The sequence below is a fragment of the Poecilia mexicana genome, unplaced genomic scaffold (assembly GCF_051168715.1).
Source record: "Poecilia mexicana isolate PSO_F unplaced genomic scaffold, ASM5116871v1 scaffold_21, whole genome shotgun sequence".
Classification (NCBI taxonomy): Eukaryota; Metazoa; Chordata; class Actinopteri; order Cyprinodontiformes; family Poeciliidae; genus Poecilia; species Poecilia mexicana.
This window is the reverse complement of record NW_028263390.1, coordinates 16412453-16435800: the sequence shown is the minus strand read 5'-3', so window position 1 is coordinate 16435800 and position 23348 is coordinate 16412453. Positions and strand designations below refer to the sequence as shown.

The window sequence follows — 23348 nt, the reverse complement described above, 5'->3', positions numbered from 1 at the left end:
TCGCTTAAGTCCCAAATATCCTAAAAATGTCTTATATTACTAACTGTGATGCAGCCAAGTGGTGACTGTTTCCAAAGTATGAATAATCAAGCTCTGTTTTACTGGAAACTCGCACTTTACTTCCCGTGCACACAGTACATGTGCCTGAGCGCTCAATAATGTAAACAGCCTTCAAGCCCCCAGAATTAAGCAGCTATTTACAGACATGTGATGAGTCATCATTACAATTCAGTTTGAGGAAAGCAAAGCCAAAGCCACCGAAATAAAAAAAAGTAGTCTTTGTGGGTTTTGTGCTCATCTTCTGCTCGCGTTTTACCGTCACCTTGGTGAGAGGGCAGACAGCTTGTTTCTATCCTAGCTTACTGCCAAGGACAAGACTTCATCATGCTTGTGCACATTTTTCCCCCCTGCTTATTTAAATGCATTCAGCTGTTCTGTGTCATTCAATGGTGCAAGCAGTCTAACTGTTGCAACCGAGTATTGCGACTGTAGATTTGCACAAGGATGCAACTGTTTTCATGTTATTACTTCTTACTCCACAGGAAATTTTAAGCATCATTTTATAACCATACATGCAATCATTTAAAAGCTGGTGAAGTTTGCAGCCAATGTTGGACGAGTTTTTAGAAACGATGCATTCAGAGCCGAACAGAACCAGCGGAAACTTCTCCATAAAAGATGTGCTGTCAAAATTTAACACCACTTGAGGCATCGCCAGATCATGATGCTGCCACCATGTTTCAGAGAGGACCTAGTGAGAGGGCAGACCTTTGGTACTTCATTGATCCAGTGAGTTTGGGGCGATTTGCATGTGGTTGTCCTGTCATCATATTGCAGCTCTTGCAGATTTACCACAGGCCTCTTCACCGTTTCTGTGGTTCATTTTCTGCTTGCCTGTCAGATCAGATGGAGAATGTGTCTTGCTACAGTTGTGTAAAACACTTTCCCCTGCTTTGAACGTCTCCTTATACCTCATCCCTGACCTGTCTGGTGTGTTGCTTATTTGCTAATGCTCTCTGAAAGCGGAGACCTTCGAGGGCTTTATTTAGGTAATAAAAAAATTAAAAATCACTATGAATTTCAGAAATGTCCACAGATCAGGTTGTGTAACATCACAATATATGGAGTGATGGACAGACATGGATTTGTGAATGAATCTTACAAATGAAATCATGAATGAATTGAAAAAAAGTCTAGAAATAATATTTTGTCATACTCCATTTTCAGACCCAGAAATAAATGAAATTAAATTCCAAATGTTTTCAGACCATAGGATCTCTGGATCTTCAAAGAACAGATGTAATTACACTGAAATTGAGTTACATAAAAGTAAAAAGTTTCAATCAGGTGGTGAGTGATGTAATACATTTGGTGTCATTGACAATCTTTCTAAAAATACAAAATTACAAGCCTGTAAGTTGTAAACTAGATAACCAGTTAAATGTGTGAGCCTTGCAATATTGGCTTGAATGTGTTTTGAATAAATAAATAAAAAGTATATATATCTGGAAAAATTCGGACCTTCGTTGCATTATTTTGAACTAATTTGGCTACAGTTAGATAAATAGTGTACAGTGCTATTGTGATGATGTACGTCAAGTCATTTCATTCTACTTGTGATGGCCAGGTAAACATTAAGCATTATTTGGATTTCTTTTGTGATAAAAGCACATTTAACAATGTGGTATAGTTAAACAACAGATTGATTGATATGTGCATCATAAATTCCAGCAGCTCTGGTTATTCACTTGCAGCAGGCTTTCAAGAGTTACATAAGCACTCAATCAACACTGAAGTTGATCAATAATATTTAAATGGGATGTGGCCATTGGGTCTGTGTTTATTATGAAATGAACACAGCCACAGTGTAATGAGGGGGTGCTGGTTTCGCCTGAGGGGGAAATCATCAATATTCAATCACAAAAGGTCACGCCAGGACGTTGGCTCTCAGCAAAGTCATCATGCAACAAATACACAGAAGTGCTTATGAAAAAAATATGAGATCTAAGATGCCTTCATTACTGCACAATGTCATTGTTAATTATGACTGTTAAATTGTCACTCAAATGACTTTCTAATATGAGAGCAGCTTTCTATTTCGGTCTAAAACCTCAGGCTCTCGTTGACACTGGGTGGACAAAGTCAGATTAAAGGCTGCGCTCTTCATTTTATCACCCTCTTTCACTCTTTCCGGTAAGATAAAAATCCATTTAATTTTTAAAAAAAAATAGTTAAAACAGAAAATATTTTAAACATCATTCTGGTGCAACTTGACAAAGTGACTGAAGTTAAAGAGCAAGCTCATCTGACTCGTTTGCAAAGGCTCAACTGATCCCAACAGGATGACGGTGAATAAACCACAGGCATGTTAACAACCTGCTTTTAATCAGCCTTTTTAACACCGGTCGTATAAATTCTGAAATTTATTGTGTTTCAATAAACTGTCTAAAACAAAGGTATCCTTTTTTGGGATGCAGAAACTGCTAGAACATCCTAATCTGCAGCAGGTTCCAAGAAGACGACCCACTTGTTGAACCATTAAGTTGAAGGTCAGCCAGATCGTTAAACGATTGAGCATCGTATTCTCATTATTTCAGAATGATGAAGTAGAACATTATTAGCTGGGAAATACTTAAATATGGCAAAAAGAGGAACATTAATGCACTGAGTTGAGGGAAAGTTATGTCCCTAGATATTGATCTGTGGTTATAAATAAATTGATTTGGACTGTGGACGCAGGCAGACTTCAATAAAAAAACGTGTCTAATCATCATCTCACTACAGATGCCTATTATCAAACTTTTATCAATCTATATTCATTACATCACTCAAAGAGACAGAATGCACTGTTTTACAGATTAAGTGTATTATAATCATTAAAAAAGTGAGCTGGCCTCGATATAAATACAGACCAAAATGCTGCCTTTAAAGCAGGGCTACTACGCATCTTTTATACAAACATTTCAGACTTTTCCGGACTCTGTGTCCCAGAGCTCACAGTCGTAAAGCTCACCATATGTTTACGGTAAATATTTCTGCCGCGGGCAGGCTCTAAATATTGAAAATGTAAAAGTAAAAAACTGGAAGAAGGGACACGAGAAAGGAAGGCAGGAATGAAGGACAACTCTTAGACAATGCAACAGAGAACATCCGAATGTCTAGTTGTATGGAATTACAAATATTTTTCCATTCTCTTATTTTCAATCTCCATTATTGTTCAACATTACCTTAAATGCGTTTGCTATGCAGTCTGGGAAATTTTATTATTTGGCAGCAGAAAATTACGGATGACTTTTAAACATGTATTTATATACATCTCTTTAAGAAGTTGTATATCTGCAATATTGTATAGAACAGTCAGAGGTCATTTCTTTATGTTGGCCCATCCTTTGTCGCTACACCAGCTTTGACAATTGTGAGAACGCTTTTGGAGACTGTAAGGGAATTGCTATACATTTTTCCAGAAGTGCATTTGTGAGGTCAGACATTAATGTTGGGGAGGAAGGTCCAATTCTTAATTTCCCTTTCAGTTCATGCCAAAGGTATTTTATGATGCTGAGGTCAGGACTCTATGCTGACCAATCGTGTCCTTCCACACCAAACTCTCACCTGTGCGTTTATAGACTTTGCTTCGAGCACTAGAGCGTAGTCATGTTGGAACAGGAGTGGGCCATTCCTAAACTATTCAAACAAAGTTGAGCGAGCAAAATTGTGCAACACACTTAAGTACCTTTCCGCAGAGCTAAAGGGATGAGCCCAACTTCTGAAAAGCAGCCACAAACTAAAACCCTCTGCAACAAACTTTATATTTGAAGCAGACAGGTAAATAGTCATCTGCTGGTTTTCCAGACATAAAGGCATGATTTCCTCTTAGGAGACCACATCTCCACTACACCACTGCATCTGATGTTTTGCATTGAACCTAGTGATGTACGCTTGGAGTTGGATACAGCAGCTAAATTCTGGAGGTCCTACATCTATTGACTCTGTAGAAGTTTTGCGACCACATTTCAGATTTTACATGGGAAAAGCACTTTACGGTAAAGTTGCTGTCACTCCCAATTGCTCGCTATAATCCCACCAAAAGTTGACGGTATAATATTTAGCAAAAGAAAATTTTCCAACTGGACTTTTTGCACAGGTGGCATCAACTGAGCTCCTAAAAGCGCATCATTCTTTTACGCATGTATTGTACAAGGCGGATATCAACATTTTGGCGCCGCTAAAAATTCAAAACTTAAAAAGGTGCATAAAGGCAAACATATGAAATGATTTACCCCTAAAGAATAATCTAATGGAATTTAATGTATGTTCTGATCCAATACAAAGCTTTTCAATTACTGACAAAATATTCTAATCACAATTACTTTGGTGTATACTACTCACGTTAAACAAAAGGAGTTCTAGCAAAGTTTGAGAATGTGCCTAAATTGTTCTGTTGAAATTTACCTCAATCATTTGGAGCCAAAACTGAAATTTACTAACTGTACACACCTGATTTGAAACAAAATGGGTTAAAGTGAGAAATTGACTACAAACCGAAAAAAAGAAGAAAGGGTGCTGTGCAGAAAGCTGAAATGCAGCAGATATGCTTTATAATCCTTTACTGACTCAAACATGAGTTAAGAAAGCATTTTTCTACATTTACAAAACTGTAAATTACGTTTTACAACAGGGAAAAAGACCCCAAAATATATTGCTGCAAGTCTCTGGATCATCATATATCAGAAACTCTTCACTTCTCTAATATTCATGGAACAGATTTTACTCAGTCTATAGAAATGCTATCCAATTAAAAATAAAGACAGATGTCAAGTGGCTCATAAGCCCAAACTAACTGGGCACCAGAAGAATCTACTAATCTACATGGCAAAATTCATGAGCAATGAAGGTTTTTTGTCAGAGCTCAACTGGTAAAATGATGAAGTAATGATACACTGTGCGCTAGATGTGGGTTTTACTTTAAATGAATACAAGCGTCTTGGGAGGGGGGAAAACCCCCCAAAACACCCTCATTATAGTAAGCCACAAATTGAGGTTCCTCATGGCAACACAAAGGCACAGCTACGCTCTGTACAAAAAAAGTTTAAAATACATCCCGACAACATGCATAAGCTTCAAATATGGTTATTTTCCAGAATGTCGGCTGTTTTCTGATCCAGCATCACCAAAAGAGTAAAACAAACCAATGAAGTGGTGAAGCAGAAAAACGGACATAATGAGCCGCAAAGAAAGCCACCAAATCTTTACTCAGTTTTTTTTCGTCTCCTTATGAATCTCTGGCTCTCATGGCTGCAGCACATCTCACTGGGAAAGTTGTGTTTTATGATAATTGAAGTTAATCAGGCCTTTTCTGACTGGCTTTTATTGCCAGCCAGCGCTGGACCACACTCTTCTTCTCTCCTCCTGAAGAGTAAACAACAGGCAGCTATTTAAAGCTCACAAACGACTCACTCACATCATGGAAAGTCGAACCAGGCACCTCGGATGTGGCTCGGCCGACATTCCAAACCTTATAATGCCTGTTAGCAACTGCTACAAGACGTGAAGCATTCCTGAAGTAGGTGGGTGCTGAGCGTGGACATATGTAGACGAGTTGCAGCAGATTGTCTGATTCAGCCACAAAAAGTGAAGTGTAGGCTGGTGAAATGCGGCGATAGCGTCTGCTCTACTTGACACATTTGAAATCTCCAACTTTCTTGATTTAGATTTCCACACTGTGAGATACATTCGCAAAATCTATACAATGCAACAAATTGGTAATGCAAAACATTTTTGGAAAAAAATCCACCTACCTGCAGCACAAATTTCTGATCAATATATCGCTTTGCAATGCTGGGCTGAAAGTCTGGATTCTCCAAGAAACGCAGCAGAAACTCATAGACCAGCTAGAAAGGAAAACGGAAAACATTTATTTATTTATATATATATATATATATATATATATATATATATATATATATATATATATATATATAAATAAAATAAAAACACTCTGCAATCACTCTGAAACAAAAGCATAAAATCTCAAGTGTAAGTATAAAAGTTTAGAAAACGTACTTGGATGTGAGGCCATGCAGCTTCTAAGGTGGGTTCATCCTCCTCTGGGTCGAAATCGGGATTGTCACTTGGTGGAAGAGCCCGGAAAATATTGGTGGTGATCTGCAGGTAGGTGGGGAAACAACATAAATTTTAATTAAAATAAAACTATCTAAATTTTTAATGAAGTAGAAGAACGCTGAAAAAAAAAAAAAAACCCAACAACAACAAAGAAACATAATTTCTGTTAATATATGATCCTATGTAAATTTTTTGGCCTGATATGGATCGTTGTTTTCCGTGTGTTTCACTACGTCTGATTAATGTCAAGCCCTTAAAATACAAGCATCTACTGGAGGAGATGTTCCAGTGATATTCAAACTTTGCCCCGACATTACAGATGCTTACCAACACTGCTACACCAGTCCTTCCTTCCTGTTAATAAACTGCATACTGTATTGTAGCGTGGTGTGGCTCTAAATGAATTTGCTTACAGCCCATTTGCATGCGTCACATCTCACACGCCGATGATTCTTCTGATAACATTTTGAAAATACAGTGCCTCGTATTTTAAGGTTTTTATGTGATAAAAAAAAAAGCAAAACACAAATTTAATTTTTTTTCTTTCAAAAAAATATTCAAGAGGGACATGTATCTCTATCCAGCCCCTAGAAAACTGACACTCTGAAATAAAATCCAGTTCAACCAATTGATTTTGTATTACCTGTAGATATCCAAGCAAATATACGGGGCAATTATTTCTACTGATTTACTCGAATCTGAAGTAAATGGAAAGTTTTATGAGGTTCTGTGTGGTTTTTCTTAAAATAATTTAGGAGAGAAAGCAAACATGTGGAAGGTGGTGTTCCGGTCAAATAAGGCAACAGTTAAACTATTTGACCTACTTGCAAATCATGTGTACCAACGTTTCCAGGAGAAAGCTCACACTCTACATCACCCTGAACGCAAAATATGGTCAGTCATAGTGGTGGCATTTTGGTGCGGGGATGCTTTTGTGTCAGTGGAAAAACTTATGGATCTGTATGCAGGAAAATCTAGCGGGAAAACCTGTCAGCGGATGCAGAAGACAAAACTGATCGAACTACGAGTCTAAATTTCAATGTTTATAAAGGCCCAGTCAGAGCAAAGATGTAAATTCAGTTGAGATTTATGTGACAAGACTTAAAAATAATGCTATTCACGGATGCTCTCCGTCTTATCTGACAGAACAGAAGTTAATTTGGAAAGAAGAAAGGATTCAAATGTTTGTGTTTAGATGTACACAGCTGTGCAGAGCTAGACAGAACTGAAACCCTCAAAAGCAGCTGAAATAACAGGAAAAGGAGGTGCAACAAAGTACTGAGTCAGAGGGGCTGCAAAGGCATCACACCTTTTTGGACTTTGGTAACTTGGTAAAAAAAAAACACCATCTATATTTTCCTTCTACTTTGAAATCACACAATCCCAGTAAACCATACAGAATAATGTTGGTGAAAAGTCACTAAGCAGCCTGAGCCACCTTCTGATTATAGCAAAATAATTAATGTTGTTACTGAAATAGAAGGGCAACTAACAGACCATTACCAATTCTGCATCCGCCACAACCTCTTAATAAAATTCTGCAATGAAGACAATCAGGTCGCTGCCACCTCTATCCCCCGTATTGTTATTTTTAGCGAGGGTAAATTTGAGAGTGATAAACACACACACACACAAGCAGCGGGGAGCTAGAAAAGCCAGTGTTATGTGATTGGATGGACAAACTCGCGCTGAAGTGATCGAGACAACATCAAATTAAGTATTGGCAGCTGGAAAATCCAGCTGACACTAATGGGAGAGGAAGGCAGGCAAAGGAGTTGTAAACCTCAACAAAACTGAAAAACAAATGGAAAATCAAGAAAAACCTTTTCATTTGAGTAATTTCTGAAGCAGCTGGCAGCAACATCACAGAGGGAAAAGTTAAAAACATTTACTGATGGCCCAATAACAGCCAACTAATAAAATCCACACGGCTGTTAGACTGATTGAAATTTGTAATCAGACATGAATGACTTGTGATAAATCAGGAATTGGGAAAACATCCTACTAATACATGACTTAAGTCCTTAATATGCATGCTTCTTTTTGCAAAGTGATGGGTCTTATTTAACAGTTTATCTGCCATATTAGCAAAAACACTTCACCAATGTTAAGACAATTATGTCTCCAAAAAAAAAAAAAATAAAATAAAGAAACTCCTTCACAACATGCTAATCCGAATGTAGCCCAGCTACAAGCTAATGCATTTTACTGGAAAAGTTGCTGATAATTCTGACAAGGAGGGGGAAGAGAAGCCTCAATGCATCCCCACAGCATAATGCTGCCACCACTATGTTTAATTGTGGCGATGATGTTTTCAGTGTGAAGCGTCACGTTAGCCTTTTGCCACAAGGTTGTTTTGAAAGTAACCCAAAAGTTAAATTCTGCCTTCATCTGACCAGAGCAGATGGCTCGTGGCAAACATCAAAGAGGTCTTTATGTGTATAAAAGTTGAAATGGTGTGAATATTTTTACATGCAACACTTTTATCAGGTGGGTGTCTGTGTCAGCGCAACGATTTTAACTGATGCAACGTTTCTGCTTTAGTCACCTCCTTCGATGACTATTCAGAACACAGACCCACGACAGCGACCCTTTAGTTCTGGCTTAAAGGAACGGTGTGAATAGAAGAGGGAAGGTCTGACATGTCCAACATCTGTTCGTGAGCACAGCTGCTCTGGTTTCTTAGCAACGTGACAATGAACACAGACCGATTTCAATATCACACTCCCAACACGCACCTCATTTATGACCTGGATTATTCAAGAATCTGAAATAAAAAGACTGGATGGAGCTTGAAAAACGGCAGGAATATCTACTTTATTTTGTTGTTCACTCGCTGCAGCTTTAATTGAACTTGGGGGGGCATTGTGACATTACAAACTGCTTTGCTGGAAGAATCTAAACTCAGGAAGAATGGCTAAATTACTTTGACATTCAGATAATCCAGGTTTGATTATCTCAAAGGAATAGTGGGAGGCTTAATTTCGTTCAGCTGTAGTCCACCCTTCTCAAGGACATATTAGACTCTTGGCTCCCTCATGGCAAAGACATCAAGATGTTATTACATTAGTTCCTGGCTTCCCTTTACTTTGGAAAAGTCTGAGCAGAGCAGCTGTTTCTGGGTAAATGGAAACCCCATCTGGTAACATCAAGCATCTCATTCATTCTTAAAATCCTCGACATAAAATCACTTTAACGGCTCCTTTGTGGGGCAGAATAAATGTTCAGATGTGATGTCACCGACAAGTTTCAATAAACATTGTCTGGGAGTCATTAAAGTTTACCTTTGTCTGTGCACCACACCGTTAAATGTGCCAATTAAGACAATGTAATGAACAAGAACGGTCATTATGATTCATTCATTAATTAGTCAGTTAGTTGGAAAAGTAAAGAAGAAATCTAGGAAATGAGTAAGAAAACAAGACATGAAAGTCACAAATTTACTTTTACTTTTGATCAAAAATACCATTCACTGTAAAGGTGCCGATAGAAAAATGCGTGAATATTCATGGGTTGAACATTTGTGCTGAATCCCCAATGAAATAATATCAGTAAGCTCAGTTTTCTATGAACAAGCCTCTTGCTGCATGCGCAATCACAATCCAGGAAATCATTTAACTTCAAAACTACATTTAAAAGTAGGTTTTAAATTTAAGAGCATCATAGAAATTTCAGCATTTATTTGACAAACTGGATACATTTTTTCAGAAACTTGTAAAGTTATATGGCTCCCCAAATGAGCCTCTATATTTTTTTCCCCTATTGATTTACCATGTTGTGAACCATTTTCAAAGCAAAGACCTGACTCTATACCATGTGTCGCCCCTGGTTTTTCTTTCACCAGTCCCCTTTATTTAACCCCATCAACTCTGAACAACATCAAAGAAAGGAATACCCACAGCATGATGCCGCCACCACCACCACAACGGAGTTGATGGTGTGTTTAAGGTCATGTGCAGAGTTTGTTACCTACAAGTAAAAAGTTTAACGTTGACATGATGTTATAAGAGTACCTTTCTTTGTGCGTTTTCAGCATCCTCTAAAAGGCACACAGGTGCAGTCTGTTTATTATACAACTCATCATAAAATAGATTTAAGCAGTCTTAATACATATATACGTCACTTTTTAAATTTGTGTTTTTAAGTTGAAAATTATGTGTCCCATTTTGCTCTACTTTAGAATTAAATGCTACTTTGTGTTAGTCCATTATAGAAAATGTACCTTGTGGATGTAAGGTGAAAAACAGCGAGAAGGTTCCAGGAGTGTGAATACTTTAACAAAGCACTGCTTCATTTATTAGTCCCTTCCCCATCCCTCTACAATATTGAAAAATAACTACAGTTGGACAAAACAAGAGAAAACAGTGTGGGAGAACGGCAAACACGGGAGGCGTGCGAGATATTTTCAAGAGGGTAAAAAGGAAACGGTTATTTATGCGTGAAAGTTATGTAGGAGGATTCAGAACAGGCTGTTCTTAAGTGTCAGAGCTGCGGATAAAACTCGAGTAGGTTCACCAAGGATGGGGCGATGAAGCTTTGTCTGCCTATGGGTGATAACAACCAACACCTAGCAACTGGCCGTGCAAGAAACCAAGAGAGGAAGGTACAACAGAGAGCAAGTATCGAGCTCGCCTGCAGCAGAAAGGAAGAAAATATGACAAAAGGATTCTGTCTTATGCCTGATTATACAGTTGAGCTGGCAAATAAGTAAAGCTGCCTTCGACATGAATGAGAAACCTTGCTGTTTGCACTCCTGACAACCTCAGTATTCTCTCCGCAGCAGAATATTGGGCAGCACTTAAAGCAATTATCTCGTCATTGTCATGTGAGGCCAAGCACAGAGCATCAATGAGGGCCATCAACAAGCCAGCTTCCAGACAGGGTGGCTGCCATTAGTCGCAGCTCATTCAGAGGCAGAGTGCATCACAGGTACGTGATTCTGAGTCAGGCTTTTGTTTCACGTTTTTCTTTCATCCGCAGCACAAAGGAATTACACCAACAAAGACCGTAAGCATGTCGAGTTGTGAATTTACACTACAACTGCAAAAATAAATAAATAAATAAATAAAAATCTGTACCCGTCTGTACAGACAATTTGGAATAAATATGGATTTTACTTAATCAGCTTTATTTATTTACACCTTTCAGGTTGCAGAATATTTGTTGCCTTATGTCTGACAAGTTGAAAATCAGATCATTATGAAACAAACCATAATAAAATGTAATAATTTTATACAGTCCTTTCAATAAGTGTTAAATCTCTTATCACATTTTGTTACAATATTTGAAAAATCTGTATTTTATAGAATCCCCTTTCACTATATGGTCTTTCTAAATCTTTCTACCACTTTTGCATGTTTAGAGACTGACATGTTTGCCTATTCTTCCACGATGTGTGGTCTCCTCTACATGGATTTTAACAACCCCTAAATGATGCTTCTCCCTTAAGGCTTTCTTCCAACTACAGTGGTGTCCTTGACATTAAAGTCAAGGAGGAAAGCCACATTTACAGAGTATGTGTTTAACAGCAACCCTGACAACATATTATTTCACCCGAGTTGTGCATCTCTGCATTTCCTCCAGAATTACCAAAGCATGTTGTCTGCTTATCTGATTAATGCTCTCAATGTCTGGCTTTTTAAGTTTGTTTTGTGCACTGGTTTTGATAACTTCCAAAGCTTCATCCCAACATCCCCTTGGGTAGGGTGCAATCCGCGGATAACACTGCCTTATTTTATTCCCCCGTCTACTGTCTTCGTGATGCTATTTTTTTTCCACCACCCAGTCTTCAACAAACCACTGAGACTTTCACAGAACTGCTGTATTTGTACAGAGATCAAATTACACACAGGTAGACTCCACTTAATAGTTAAATAGAGTTCATCCATGGCAACCTCTCAAGTCACAAGGTTGCCATGTATGTTATCTCAAGGGACAGGGTGCTGTGTTTTTTCAGGCACTTTGTGCACAATAAATCAACTGTTCCTTTATTATAAAAGTGTTGTATATATCAAACATGACAAAAGAAATTTGACTTTGTAATTTTACTCCTTGGAATTGGGCTACCGTCTCTTTAAGAAGCTCCAACTGTTTTTCCGACATGCTTCAGCATCACAACAATGCTCCTCCATCAAGCCGTTTACAGCCGTTTTTAGGAGTGCTTGACAGAGAGGTAGTTGGTCTATCACATAACATCCTAATTAAATACATAAAACTTTTTGGCTGTCGTGAAACAAAATGTGATAAGTTCAAGAGGTATTGAATGCTTTCATCAGCAGCAGCAGCGGCCTCCCACAATTATCTCTGTGATCTAGTTTTTGGATTAAAAAAAAAAACTCATATCAGAGTTTGTTTTAAAAGGGTGGTGAGAAAAGGCAGCACTTCATCTAAAAGAGCTACAACACACTGGTTTATCTTGTGTTAACTCAATTCTGCAACAAGATTTATATTAACTGGCATTTTTAGTCATCAAATCAATACTATTCTTATTTATGGAATAAAAGATTTTAGCATAAGGAACTTAAAAAAATAACATCTAATCAAGAGGTCATTATTAGTTTGGTGTTTGCTGTGAGTACGCCATCATGTACTCCAAAGGGTTTCCACACAAAACTTTTAAAAGTGCATAATGACAGAATCCCAAATCAACAGCATGACATGAATTACTGCCTACAATCCTTCAGTAATCTAAAGACTCCTTAACTCAGCTGAGGCTACGCTCAGCTGCATCCATCATTATAATCTCCGATGTGGAGTGAATCACTGCAGCACTGGCTGTTGTCTCCTAAATGCTGCACACATGAGTCATTATTGCACCGTGGGAGGAACATCAGGCAACGCACAGGGCACCGGTTACCAACACGTACCTACACTGCCTCGGTCAAAGGTACTTCAAAGGGTTCTGGAAGAGTTGTCGAACATTGCATTGTGTAACACGACTCCTGCACAATCAATATGCTAATGGCTAGACCCAAATGTTTACAGCGTTGTGCTGCATTCAGCAGATTTTGATGGTGCATATGATTGACGATCTGCGGGAAAAACTAAATTAAAATTCTCACTTGATCACTTCTGACTTAGAAATGTCCCATTTTTAATAAAGTTAGTTGATACTGGATGGAAAATCTAATAGCAATCTACTGGTAAATGTAAATATCTAACCTATTTTAAGAAACTTTTCAGATATGATCCATGGCAGTGCATGAGAGATGAAAAAAGGCGATGCGAGACGATAAGAGATTCAAACTAATCCACAGTGGACAAAGTGGCCTTTGTGCTGGGAATGGAAGCAATATGGTTCAGGGTTTTAGCCCAAGGCTGCTAACATGTCCCTGCTGTAAAGCTGAGACCACATACTCTGTCTAGACACAAGATCAGCCTCTGCTTCTATAATCCTGCTCAAGCGCAGAGGGAGTTACCGACACCCACAGAACAGCATTCTAGCCTGTTAAATAATCAACACTGGTAATGTAATAGTAGGTAATTTATTAAGTTGTCCATTTAACACCTGAATTTAAAAACAGCTTAAACACAGATGTCCATCCTCACCATGTTTGTGATCTCTGGGTATGCATTCTCAACCAGCACACCTCTGTTGGTGGAAAGATAGTCCACCAATTCGTTCAGCGCGGCCCTCTTCACCTCCTTGCTCTTCAGGTCCCCCACAGAGTCCAGGAAGTCGAAAAGCGTGCAACACTGCTGGAGTTTCTGACAGAACAGTTCCTGCTGGTCTGTGGAGGGGGCATCTGGAACAAAATGATAAAATACAATCATTTATTACAAAATAAAAATAAAAAGAGCCATCACCAATTACATTATAAAAAAATACAAACAAAAGCAGTTGTGACAAGAACACGGATATGATATTGATTGTTAAACGCTAAAAATTTAAAATGAAACGCGTGCAGTCAGCCTTCAATTATCTGCTTTATTGCATCATACTCGTCTCACAAGGTGACATGATCAAGAGAGACAACAGAAGAAATGCATGCCACATTATAACCGTCCAGTCGTTCTTGGCTGCGACTGCAGAGCCTTTAAAGGATCAAGTGGTGAGGGCATCCAGCGCCATTAAGCCTGTCTGTCAACTTTAACCTGAGCTAATCTATAAACTGTGTGAATCTGCACTGTGATGCTGCAGATTGTTGCAGAGAAGCCACACAGTCGGTTTGATTTACAACAACCAGACACCCTGAAGGTTCTGATAAAATATACAGCCATCCACCACAGCTGATGGCAGAGGAGTAAAAGTCTTCATTAAAATTAATGATGAAACCTCAACACCTGCGTGTTCACGTGTTGAAAGGCAGCAAGTTGCCTTTCCCTGAAAAACCTATGGTGACTGCGTTACTGATTGCAATTTTCTGTGCTGCTTCTTATGTTTGAAAAGGTCCGATCGGCTGATTTTTCAATGATGCAGACATTTCTATCCGACAAGTCATGGTAACCAGCCAAGCAACTACTGGTGTATCCACTGTGACAGTACAGACAATGTGAACACCATCTGGAGGTGAAACCTCCATTTTAGGTTTCCTCAAGATTAAAAGGTAAAGGAACTGTCTGAATTTGATCCATTCAGTTTCAAAGTCGAAAACCAAAAAACTGATTGAGGTATAATGTTCCAAATTAAAAGATACACACTATGTCGACTGATTCTAAACAGTGGTGAAAACAACTACATTTTTAGACTTCTACCCTTTTTAAAATGTGAGAAAAACAAAAAAGTTTCCCAACAAAATGTTTATTTCGCTCATCCTTGTCCAGACTTGGAAAAACAATTACAAAAATATCTAAAAAACACTATTGCCATTTTAAAACTTTCCTTTGTCCATGCACAAATCAACTCTTTCAGCCATCATAACTACGTTTAAATGCCAAGTTCCAAAGTCACGGTACTGAGCTTTTTATTGAGCAATATTATGCAACTGAAGAGGCATCGCCCAATAAAACGATGAAGAACAGGAAGATCTCAGTCAGACATGGCCGACAAACCCAGAATAATTTCACACATACCAAGAATGTTCCAGCGGTGTTGACAGCTGACAAAGTGCTTACGCAACTGAACCCTCGAGGTCAGACAGTGGCTGTTGCTGGGAGTAACCTCAATGTGTGAGTGTAACTGTACCAAACTGACTTGTTAGCGTGCAGTGCTCTGCTTTAATGCCAATTTTCCAAAGTATCACATCTCAATGGATCCCAGAGTGAAAGGGCAGACTGAATACCACACTAGAACAGGAAGGATGAAAGAGCCATGACGCCCCCACAGCCATGCTAACATGACACAATGATGGCTCATATTTCTGCAGCAGACATGTGCCAGCTCTTTGGGAAAGAGTTAAATCTTGAGGTTTTCTTGACTGTTTACAAGAGTTGGAGGATCACAACAGTGTGGGAGCACCAAAGGAACAGTTCAACCATTCAAAGAAATGAACTGTTGTGGGTTTTACTGACTGTTGTATGGCAGCAGAACAGGTAGGCACAGATAAAGCACAACAACAACAAAAAAATAAAATCAGACAATTGGCATATATTGAAATAATAGGATAAAAAGATCAAATAGTCTCTTCACAGCTTTTGTCAAAGTTTCAGTTTTGTTTTTAAATTACATGGGCAGAGACTGTGGTCTCTGCAGGTTATTGGATGAATAAACAGAAACAACTTCAGAACAGTCCAAAAATCATGTTTTTACTTCTTTTTTTGCTAATTTTGCATACAATTAAAAATTATTTTTATCATCTATTATGGCTATGAAAGTAAGTACCAAATATTCTAAAATGTTTCTTCTAACCTCCATCCCTCCCTCAAGTATATTAAGAAACAAATGTTGTGCTTCTTTGCAGGGAATTGTCTTTATGCCCTAGAGGGGAAGAAAAGAGGCGGGCCTTTTAGATACTCTCTGACATGTAGATGCCTTCCCCAAAGTGAAGCTATTTTTGTCTTTCACATAGAGATGCATTAGTACACAAATTCCTCAGGGTGCTTAAGCAAAAAGGAAAATATTTCCACCAGACTCAAGAAGCTTAAAACAAGAACAAAGAACATGAAGGCATTTTAGAGACCAGACAAATTAATCAACTTAAGAACAGTGCCAGAAACTGGTGTGGATACAAGCTTTGGAGTGGAGGATAAATAAATCTTCTCATAGAAACCGTTATGCAGAGCTTCAGGGAACACCGATCGGTCTCATCTAGATGCTGGAACATGCTGTGTCATAAGACATAAAAGAGGAAGTAGCTCAGGGTAAAAAAAAAAAAAAAGGATAGACAAAGCCAAGTCTAATCTCTATGTAATTGCTAGTTAACCTCAGATTTGTTACTCATTAAAAACTGATCTTTGGTCTCTTGATGACTAATGTGCCTTCAGATGACAAATACATCTGCTGGGAAGAAATTACAAATGACTTCAGAGCAAAAAGCTTGGCTTTACAGATTTTAGTTTTTTACCCTACAATTTAAACATGCAACTACAACAGGACACCCCCAAACTGCAGACACACAAAATAATTACAACCATGCAATTACCAATGCAATCTAATGCCATTTTACACTGGTCAAATGTCTAGTTTGATGAGGACATTTTAACATCACATTGATTTGTCTTATTAAAACAGATATGTTTTTAGGTAAGTTAAATACTATTATTACTGTGCAGGAAGTCACATTTTGACAGCTACACTACACATGCTTACTACCTTATAATAATGTGGCTGCTTAGTTAGAAGTAATAATAATCTGCAAACCTGAAATATCTCACGATGAAGTAGCAGCTACAGCAGTGGAAAAATATTTTATATCCTGGAAATAAAAAAACCTCAAGATGACTTACTCAGAAACATACACTTTGCAACAAAGAAAGATTCAGTGACTAAACAGGAAATGTGAGCTCAGTCGTATAACCACAGCACTGCACAGAGAATAGAGAAAAGACGTTACAATTACAGCTGAAGTTAATGTTCAAGTAATGAGAATCAGCTTAATTCTACAAGTTTGGACAAAAATCAAACTTCATGTGATGAAATGGCAGTAGTTGTGGAAAAAAATTGTACAGAAGAAAAAGCAATGATGGCTGCTCTTAAATGACGGGTTTAGAAAGTGTAATAACCTTCAGGAGAAGACGTCTTCCCTTCCAGTAACATGTCTTATTGTATTGTACATATCTCATTTTCTTATTGTAATAGACAAGAAACCTCCACTGAGATGGAGCTTGCTGTAAAGTGAGCCACAGTACCATACAAAAGAGAAACTAGGGGTGTGTGTGTGTGAGGGGGTGGGAGGTTATTTAATCTTCCAGAAAATGAATGAGTAGAAGGAAACTGTTGATTAAAAGATTAAGGCTGAGAGGATAACAGGAAGCAGTGTGGCCGAACCTAAAATGAAACACTGTTTGCTTTTAGTCTCATCATAATTGTTTTCCCTTTCCTTCATGCATGTCTGTAACAGAAAAACAACAAAAGATCACAGTGGCTACTCAATCACTTTCCATTTTGGCATCTCCCACCTCATTGTTCCAACATTTGCTGTGCCACCAACAAATAGAGCTCTTCCACCTTAAACTATAGCAAAGGGCAAAAGACTCAAACCCAATTATACTGTTTATTCATGGAGATTTTAAAGCAAATTACAAGACAAAGTGTGGAAAAAGTAAGTATTCAGGTTAAAAATACTTTTGTTTTCAACGGATGCTTTTTGTACAACTAAAAATATAGTCTTTTAATATTCGATTATAGTAGTTTTACTGGTAAAGTTAAGTTTATGACCTTTATCCACTTTTGGATTCATGCAGACCCTAAGCACCCAATATGCACCTTGAAATCTGAAAAGTGTTTTACGTTTTTATCTGCCTGCTTGCGATAAAGGAGGGTTTCCTAAGAATTTGGGAAACACTAAAAAGGAGTGATCTTTTACATTTTTTGTGCCATGTCATAAAACAATTGAGAAAATAGACTAAGTTGGAAAAATGTAAATTATATTACTAAAAATCCAGTGTGACCATCTTGCATAGAAAATTGGTTAAGTGAAAAAAGTTCATTTGCAATTCTTATATTTTACACACGGTACCATACAACATCCTTAAGAAAGGTGTTGGTGAGCTGACCATAAGAACTTGGGAGTTTGCAGCTCTGCCAGTTCTCTTTAACAAGGACAGTAATTACTTCGCCTGTTTTGATTGCGTCCCTGCCTCTCATTCAGAACACCGAAAGCTCAGAACAATTAAAATATGCTATTGTCAAGTCTTTTACAATGTATGGACTGTGACAGACAGGGGGAGGGGGGAGGTAATCCTGCAGCTGTTGGACTGGTTAGGTAGGATTCTGCAGCCACTTGTTTGATTTAGCGACTCCACATTTGTTTAGCCTGCGCATTGAAAATATGCTGGCAAAACATTGTAATGAAAAGGCAGCATCAAGCGTAACTGGAGCAGTACGAGAGAAAAGTACATAGTGAAAATGTCAAAAGGCAATATTAACGGAGAGCTAAATCAAACTAAATCACCTGTGTTCTTATAAAGCTGCCAACAAATAGCTTGTTTTAAAATGATACCATCTCCTACAGAGATCTGACATTTTAGATACAGTAAGTTTGTCATTTCCACTTTCACAATTTTTTCTTATTTTAATTTCAAGCAGAGAGTCCAATTTTATGAGACATTTAGATAGCAATAAAAAAAAAGCACAGCATGACTGCTCCTGACATTCTTCTAACCTGTCATTTAACTTTACTCACACATAGTTGGCTTTTCTTATTACACTGGATAGAAAGGGTGTGTCTGAGTGAATGAGTGTGACCGCGTGGGTGTGCACAAGAATGCATGCATTCATGCATGACCTAAAAACATTTGTAGTCAGTACAGTCAACAATAAGATGACTCCAGATTAGGAATGGCTTTAATGTACTGGTAACAGAGAGTGTCCAGAGCCTTTTCTAAATTGACAAATTTCCTGTTGCAGATTTTTACTAAAAAGTTGTAAAATGCATTTTTCCCCCCCCTCAGAAGTCGCTGAATATTTGCAACTCTGAACTACTAATTTAGCTTAACGGAGGGCAGGAAATGTCTCTTTAGATTGAAAAGTTTGCAGATAGACCCATCCATCAATCAGATATAATTTATCACAGCTGCTGGGCGCAAATGAAAAATTTGAAATATAATGACAACAGAGGCCATGGCGTAGGTGCTAAGACTTCATATTAAAAGTTAGCAAAATAAATTTCAGATCAGCAACAAAAATCCAAGCACAACTTATTACTTTAGAAAACACCAAAATCAGCTAATTAAAGTAACAGAAACATGCAAAATATGTTCGACTAAAAATACTAAGGCCATATGAAGAACAGAATTGTATAGTGGAAATAAAATTTGTGATGGAAAATCTACCTTAATTATAACTGATCAATTAATCATTGACATTTTGATGACTAGTTGTGGTAGCCCTATTCAAGTGCCCAACTGCTTGGCATGCAGTATGTAATCTCTTTATGGCAGATGATGAGGACAAGGAACTGAATGCTATTGTGAGAAAATCAGCTGCCAACAGAATGCTAATAGCTATCAGCTGTGGCTAATTGGTTTGTTTACAAAACTTCAGAAAAAAAAAGCCACTATTCAAGATCTGCTTCTAAATCTGTTCTATGCGAACAACCAGATTTAGCTTCACAATAACTTGGCTTTCATTATAGAAAATTAAAATTAAGAATATGTTATTCTTGACGATTTCAAATCAGAGAAACAAAGAGTCAGTTTATTAGGTTGTTTGTGCAACAGTCTTATTAAATTTAAAATCCAAAACAGCCTCCCAGGAAAAAAAATAAAATAAAAAAAATCTTAGTGAATGACTAATAGAAATAAACCTGTCTGAGCAGTATGCAGCAATCTTGCCGGCTGGACAGAAAGTACAAGTGCTGTTTTATTACCTCTTCATCTCTCTAAAAGACTCTGAAGCTTGAGCGTGTCCTGTGGTGAAAAGTGAGGTCACAATCTGATCAAGAGACGTTTGGAATGGAAAAATAACAAAAAAAAGATGCCTACAACATTCCTCTGTCTTACTTCAACAATAGATTTGAAAACGTCACTGTTTGCCTTCACGTCAGTCTCTAAAAATCCTATGTACAGCACATCCACATACACTTTAATTTGCCAGCAAAGCAGCTGATGTTACATTTGAGCCTACAAAGGACAGCAAGAAGGTGAATAGATGGCACCTGTTCAGGAGGAAAAGGTTTTAAGTCGACGACAAAATAAATGATAAAGAGGACATACAAAATTAAGAGAGGTATTATTCCACTTTACCAAACCTTTTTGGGTTTTAAAAGTAACCACCTGTTGTGGGATGTTTTGCATCAACCACATGACAATCCATAACTTCCTTGGGGATATTTTGTATTCAATTTAACAACTGATGACTGAAAATAATTTCCAATAGTTCTCTCAAAGTCTACTGTAAGCCTATGTAGTATATGCAACTCCAATATTATTTAATCTATATTTAATAAATATTGTGCAATACCAGAATACTTAAGAGGAATGATTAATCACTGATAATATTCAACGATTTAGTCGATGAGGACAAAACGATTTGTACCAGATGGCAAAACCACAATCTATACAGCAAAAAGCAACCCACATATGGATACCCATCAACATGACAACCTTCATGAAAGTTGTACAAAAACACTGAGATCACAGTGAGCCAAGGTTAGAACCGGTGAATACGTGATGACACCCACACAAATCATGCTAATCAGCAGCATTTCTGAAGAGCGCTCCCCACATGCAAGAAAACGGCACATCACAACCACCATGCTTCACAATTAAACTCTGTCAACTGCTTGAGATGTTGTCTAAACCTTCAGTGTCTGGTGATCGATGCTCTGGCAACTTCCTGACAATACTGCCACTTGTGCCCTCTGGCACCTGTTCAATATGTAGGTTTATTGTAGTTCGAGTTATTTACATACACAAAGCTGGTCTCTGCATGTGGACCAAATTATATTCAAATCAGAGCAACAATTCTTGGTGCCTAACTTGGGGCTAAATTGTTTTTTGTCTGTGAAAGTAAATGATAATTAAAAAAAACATTAATGCAAATATTATTTTACCAGATCTTTTAAACATTGTGCATTTGATACACTTAAATATGCACCAAGTATGAAATTATTAAAACACTAATAACATAATATCTTGAAGTAGTAAAGGGTATTTCATTTATTGGTGAGAGATGATTGCAAAATTTACTTAAACTGTATCTATAAGAAAAAAAAAACCTCTCCATACCATCTACACTTCATCTTCACTTTGTACCAGATTTTACTACCTTACAATTCTTTCATATATGAAGAACAGACCTCTATTCATTGCTGTTTGTTATAAGAAAACCAAACTAACAAACCAAACTTGCCATCAGACTCCATAAATTTATATGATAAATTGAGGAAGTATTTATTAAACAACAGAATCTGCCAGAAGCATAAATATGACACACCCTTAGCTAACAAAGATCTGTTCCATTGTTTCCTAGAAAGGGCCTGATTGGTATCTGCTCACATGCTGGGAACAGCATGTTAGGGACACACAGGAATCAATGTACCAATAGGGAGGACATGTTTTTTCCAGTAACGGATGCCGATTAACAATTTCTAAAATTTACTCCTTTTGAGTGATCAGGCTGAAACTAAAAATTTCATTCATTATTTTTTTGTATGTCAAAATGACTTGCATCAATTTAAAAATAAATCAAAATGTTTCAAATTGGCACAAAAGGGAGACTTAGAAATCTCCCAATTACACTGAAAATTTGTATTTAGAATGTTTACATTATGTCAATTTTCTCAACAGATGCTACAATAATTGCTTTTTGTTGCTTATCACATACAGTAACATCTGAAGTAGAGGACAGGTAGATTTTCTCTGCACGGAAAATCAAAAATTAGTGGTAGGAAAGCCAAATTGAGGCTTTAAATGGTCCAATGAGAAAATATGGTTTTATTATTAACTGTTGCAATAGATTTCTTGGTCTAATGCAGGACTAAGAACATGACCCCCTGACTTTCATTACTGTTAATGAAGGTGCCTTCCAGTTGTGACAACGGAAGAGACTGTGGTCAAATATTAGGATCAGTGTCTAGAGGTGGACCCAATAACACAAGGGCAGCTAATCTAGTTATAGCAAGGATAGTGATTAAGCGATTAGCTCTGACAACTGTAAGCAAGTTAAGGTTAGTTAAGCAGAAGCTGGAAGAACCACTGAGCTCATTTTCTCTAACAACATAATTTCTGTGGTGCCATCAAAACATATTTCATTGGCTCTTCATGGTCTGAAAATAAGCAGCCAAGAAAAATATTTTAAAAAGCAAAGAAAGGCAAACAAAGCAGGGGCATATCCATAAAGCAGGAATTCAGAAAAATCTAAAATCTTTGCAGAGGGAAAACACAACTGTATCCTTTAAACATAAGCTTCAGCTTTGCTGGTGTTAGAACTGTGGCTCAGCTGAAAATTTTACTCCAGTGACAGATAAATCAACCTTAAACGACGCGGTCTGTATTTGGAAAGTCAAACATGTCCCTGGCTTGCTCTCAAGGCTTGAGGCTGCTATGGCAACAATGCTGGTCCCTAAATGACTCATCTTTTCACGGTCTATCTCACAACAGGAGCTATATGCCTTTCAGCCTCTCCACTGCAGGAGGGGATGAGCATCTTTGCGAGCTACTATCTTTCATCACCTAAAAACGATGACTCAAGAAATGTCTCATCTTGGTCTCGTTACTCTGGAAACCACAAAAATCAATCATATTAAGCCTTTCGTGTCATCTGAAGTAGTTGTAAAATTAAATTTACAATTGGGTAATGCGAAGGAAAACTGCTCATGTTGCATGTTTAAGATGGTTTTATTTGACTTCAAGCTCAGAGCTTGTACTGCATTATTGAAACTTTTGTTGAGAACTGCTTTTCTGTGCAGAAAAGGTTTAACAAATTGTAGAGACGCTACATCCCACACTTCAAGCAATGGGACCTCACTTTAAGGAATGACTGATGGACAGATTGCTGGACAAATGGCCATATTGACAGATGATTGATGGCTGAATGGATTGATGGACAAATCCAATGGTAGATTAGTGTATGAATGATTGGATGGGTGGTTGGATTAATGGATAGATAGGGGAGTTAGAGGGAGATATGAATAGACACAGATGAACTTATGGATGGACAGACAAAGACTAATAGACTGGTAGATTGA

At 37.7% G+C, this 23348-nt stretch overlaps 1 protein-coding gene across 1 annotated transcript in view; it reads right to left on the bottom strand.

Moving 5' to 3' along the window:
- Nucleotides 1-23348, bottom strand: part of ppp2r5a (protein phosphatase 2, regulatory subunit B', alpha isoform) — a 37154-nt gene that overhangs the window by 6650 nt on the left and 7156 nt on the right. Inside the window, exons 2-4 of the mRNA XM_014999001.2 lie at nt 13669-13865; nt 6061-6162; nt 5796-5888 (exon numbers count right to left, since the gene is read on the bottom strand). Of these exons, the coding sequence (XP_014854487.1) occupies nt 5796-5888; nt 6061-6162; nt 13669-13865 (392 nt within the window). The remainder of the gene's footprint in view (nt 1-5795; nt 5889-6060; nt 6163-13668; nt 13866-23348) is intronic.